The 4443-nt window shown below is 42.4% G+C and overlaps 1 protein-coding gene across 1 annotated transcript in view; it reads right to left on the reverse strand.

Annotated features, from left to right (window-relative positions):
- Positions 1-548: 548 nt before the first annotated feature.
- The window catches only part of vamp3 (vesicle-associated membrane protein 3 (cellubrevin)), a 14250-nt gene continuing 10355 nt past the window's right edge, over positions 549-4443 (reverse strand). Inside the window, exons 3-5 of the mRNA XM_060858310.1 lie at positions 4104-4262; positions 3898-3949; positions 549-2770 (exon numbers count right to left, since the gene is read on the reverse strand). Coding sequence (XP_060714293.1) covers positions 2754-2770; positions 3898-3949; positions 4104-4262 — 228 coding nt within the window. The 3' untranslated portion in view covers positions 549-2753. The remainder of the gene's footprint in view (positions 2771-3897; positions 3950-4103; positions 4263-4443) is intronic.

Here is a 4443-nt window from a genome sequence, read left to right on the forward strand (position 1 = left end):
AGAGTGAGTGAGAGACAGAGAAAAAGAGACAGAGAGAGAGAAAGAGACAAAGAGAGTGAGAGACAGAGAGACACAGAGAGAGAGTGAGAGAGAGAGAGAGAGAGCGAGAGACAGACAGAGAGAGTGAGAAAGTGAGAGTGAGAGAGAGAGAGTGAGAGACAGAGACACAGAGAGAGTGAAAGAGAGACACACACAGAGAGACACACACACAGAGAGAGAGAGAGAGAGAGAGAGAGAGAGAGAGAGAGAGAGAGAGAGAGAGAGAGAGAGAGAGAGAGAGTGAGAAAGTGAGAGAGAGAGAGAGAGAGAGAGAGAGAGAGACTCTCCTCGGCTCCTGGGAACAGATGTGTGGCATCTTATGAATTCAACCTTGTGATCTCTTTAGACAGACAGACAGACAGACAGACAGACAGACAAACAGACAGACAAACAGACCGACAGACACTTTATTGATCCCAGAGGAAATTCGTACACAGTGTAAACACTCACTGATACGATCAACCTTTAAACATTTTCTTCTTCTAAAAAAAAAAAAGCCCCCAGCCAGATGAGGTTATTCAATCCAGATTTATTTATTTATTTATTAGCAATCGCAATTTCCAAAAGCACATCAGGTTTGTTGGCGTTACATAGACGTGTGTTCAACATCACGGTTTACATTCATAAAGCAGCACTGTGCAAACGTCTTCCCGTTAATTGTTACATCATAAACAGAAAGACTGATTTAATAATGAAATAAATGTGCGTTCTTGTGTGTGTTTTACGGCATTTACGGAGCCCTTATTTAACCCACACATGAAGCCGCGTTAGAGAAGGAACAGCATTTGTTTCCTTACACCTCAGCTACGACAGAACAGCTCGCGTCGGTCCAAATCGTGTTCACGTTACTGGACTTAAATCCATGAGAGATCAGCCTCAGGATCTCTGTGCTGGTGGTAACAAATATACACGACTACACTGTGTCTAGAGAAGAGGTTTAGGGAAACAAACCCAAGTTCTTTCAGCTCTCTGATTTATTTCCTCGTTTAATTGCAAAAAATCACGTTAGTCACGTTTCTCAATTGTCCAAGTCTTTTGCACAGTACTGTAAATCTAGATCAATCACACGTGTTTAGGTGTCATCAGACATGGTGTGAAGACCCAGAGGCCACTGCTGCCGCTGGGTGTTAGAAAGGAAGGAAAAAAGGGAAAAATGTAGCAGAAATTTATTCATAATTACGGAGATCATAAAAATCAGTGTGGAAGAACTGTGCAGGTCGAGTACATATAAACTCTAATGTTAATCTGTTCATCAAATCATACGGCATTTACATACATGCGGTTTATATAAATATATGGGGGAGAGAGAGAGAGAGCGAGAGCGAGTGAGAGAGTGAGTGTGAGAGATTGAGAGACAGAGAGAGAAATTGTGTGAGCGAGAGATAGAGAGAGAGACAGAGAAATTGTGAGCGAGAGTCAGAGAGAGAGAGAGAGAGAGAGAGAGAAATTGTGTGAGCGAGAGATAGAGAGAGAGAGACAGAGAAATTGTGAGCGAGAGTCAGAGAGAGAGAGAGAGAGAGAGAGAGAGAGAGAGTGAGAGTGAGAGAGAGAGAGAGAGAGTGAGAGACAGAGAAATTGTGAGCGAGAGTCAGAGAGAGAGAGAGAGAGAGTGAGTGAGAGACAGAGAGAGAGATAGAAAATGCGAGTGACAGAGTGAGAGAGAGAGTGGGAGAGAGTGAGAGAGAAATTGTGTGAGCGAGAGAGAGAGATAGCAAGAGACAGAGAGAGTGAGAGAGATAGATAGACAGAGAGAGACAGACAGGGATAGAGAAATAGAGAGAGCGAGAGACAGACAGTGAGAGAGTGCGAGAGACAGAGAGAGAGAGAGAGACACAGTGAGAGAGAGCGAGAGATAGAGAGAGCGAGAGACAGAGAAAGTGAGAGAGAGAGACACAGAGAGAGAGAGAGAGAGAGAGAGAGACACAGAGACAGAGAGAGAGAGAGAGAGAGAGAGAGAGAGAGAGAATTTTAATCATGCTGGCTGTGTTGATTAATGGCACTCAGGTGTATTTGTTCAAAGGTCTTCGAGTCATAGGAGGCTTCCAAGATCCTTATGGCACTAAAGTGTTAAAGCACCGAGTAACTAAAAAAAAAAAAGAATCTACATTTTATATCATGTTTTAGAGACACAGAGCTCTCTGTCTCTCTATTTGGTCAGGCAAGTTCAACACGGAACCCCTTCAGGTAGACACGGTGCGATCGTTGGAGCTCGTGGAGTTTACGAGGTGCAGCTTATCATCTTTAAACGGTTTCTAGACCCTGTAATATATACAGTTTACATGCTAACCATCATCAGTGGGATGTCTGCAAACCCACTGCCATAAGAAAAAAAAAAACAAAACCAATTAAATAAGAATTAAAGCTTTAAAAATGACAAACTGCTCCTCGAAGACTCTCTTGGCTTCTTCACCTGTGACCGATTAACTCTGAAATAAGTACAACTAGTGAAAGTATGAAAAAGGAGTGCATGTGAAATGAAACAGAAAGCAGAACGCATTTGCACATTCAGATCACATATTAAAACCAAAACATCAAAAAAAACAAAAAACAAAAAAAAACAATTTATTTTCTTTTTACAAAATTTGACACTCAGCAGGTTAGAACAGCTTCACATCAGGAGGAACGTGCTCTCTGCCTTCATGGTGTCAGCTGGAACGTCAGATCCATACACGTCTCCCATCACGAGCGTCAGGCCGTTCCACCTCTCCTGCTGTTTAGGATTTACTCCAAACTAAAAACAGAAAACAAGCAATGAAACTTGCAGTGTTTTCGTTTAAAACGCTGGATGACCAGACGTGGATTCGGGTCCTGACAATAGTGCAGATTTTCCTCTTTTTTACATTATTTGTATATTAATTAATAGGTGGGGTCTCCGTTGTTTGAGAAACGCTTCAGAGTCGGGACGACAAACAAAACAAAAACAAAACAAACGTGTAGCCAATGAGCAGAAAGGGGCGTGTCTTGTCGATATGGGCGGAGAGAGTGTTCAGTGCGCATGTGTGACATTAGCAGAAAGCGGTTTTAACATTGACATGGAGGATAAAAACAAAGAAAGAAAGAGAAGAAAGACTTACGATAAGGTAAGAAGTAGGACGTGTTAATATAGGATCAGCTTTCCAGCGCTGGAGAGAACTGAAGGAGCAGGAAGTTGGTCACATATTCACAGATTGGAGTTTCCTGAGTCAATAACTCCTGAGCTAAACACTGTTACTACACAAATAACACCTCTTTTCTATCGTAGTAATGTAGAGACGCAGCTACAACCGTGTTTTGTGTAGTAACAGTGTTTAGCTCAGGAGTTATTGACTCGGGAAACTCCAATCTGTGAATATGTGACCAACTTTACTTAAGACGCCGAGGCGCTTTTTTCCTTCTCGATAGGTGAGTAACGTTGGTTTTGTTTTGTTACACAGAACTAATATATGTCTTTGTCCTTTACATGATTATGATTGTGTGTCATTTTTACTTGTTTGTTTATCTGTAATCGTATTGTTCTTCACTTCAGCTATGATAAAGACACGTTTCTTTCTATCACTTGCTTGGGTTACGTATGTATGTGTGGGCGGAGCTATCAATACAGGGGTGGGACCCGTTTGGGTTTAGGGGCGTGTTTGTTTTGGTGATTTCAAACGTCAACATTGGCTTTCAAACAACGGAGACCCCACCTTTAATGTTTAGTTAAAAATAAAAAAAGACTTAAAGTGTGATGTTCTTTAAGACCTAAAGAATTGTAATCGTTGCCCTGCTGTGGTAAAAGAGGAATAAAACACATGCTGTTACAGGAGAAGAATCCACTTCCTGGTGGTAACAGTGACCACTTCATCATGTTCCCACAGGATCGAGCGTGTTCATACTCACTGATGATGATGACGATGAGGATGATGAGCACGGCGATCAAAATGGCCCACATCTATAGAGATCGCGCACACGAGTGTTTTTTTAAAAAGAAAAAGAAAGGATTTTAGGACAAGTAAATAAAACAGGTCTTGAGCAGTGATGTGTGAGGATACGGTCACACGGTCAGCGTGTTTCTCTCCACGCCATCAGACAGGAGGAACTTTTACCTTGCAGTTCTTCCACCAGTACTTCCGCTTTAGTTTTGCAGCATTGGTCTCGAACTGAGAGGCTCCGGCTTGAAGAGCGTCCGCCCGGTCGTCCAGCTCGGTCAGCTTCTGGTCTCTCTCCAGGACTTTGTCCACGTTCACCCTCATGATGTCCACCACCTGAGGAACCAGACATAAACCTTCTGTGTTCGTTTATTTTATCTTTACAAAGTCTACAAGTTTATCATCAGGACGTCTTCAGATGTTTGATCCGTGTTTTAATCGATATTGCTGATCACACACTTGTACTGTAGTATATTCGATCCTCCGGTGACGGACGTAACCTGCTGAAAAACTCCAC

This window comes from Tachysurus vachellii, chromosome 22 (genome assembly GCF_030014155.1).
Source record: "Tachysurus vachellii isolate PV-2020 chromosome 22, HZAU_Pvac_v1, whole genome shotgun sequence".
NCBI lineage: Eukaryota > Metazoa > Chordata > Actinopteri > Siluriformes > Bagridae > Tachysurus > Tachysurus vachellii.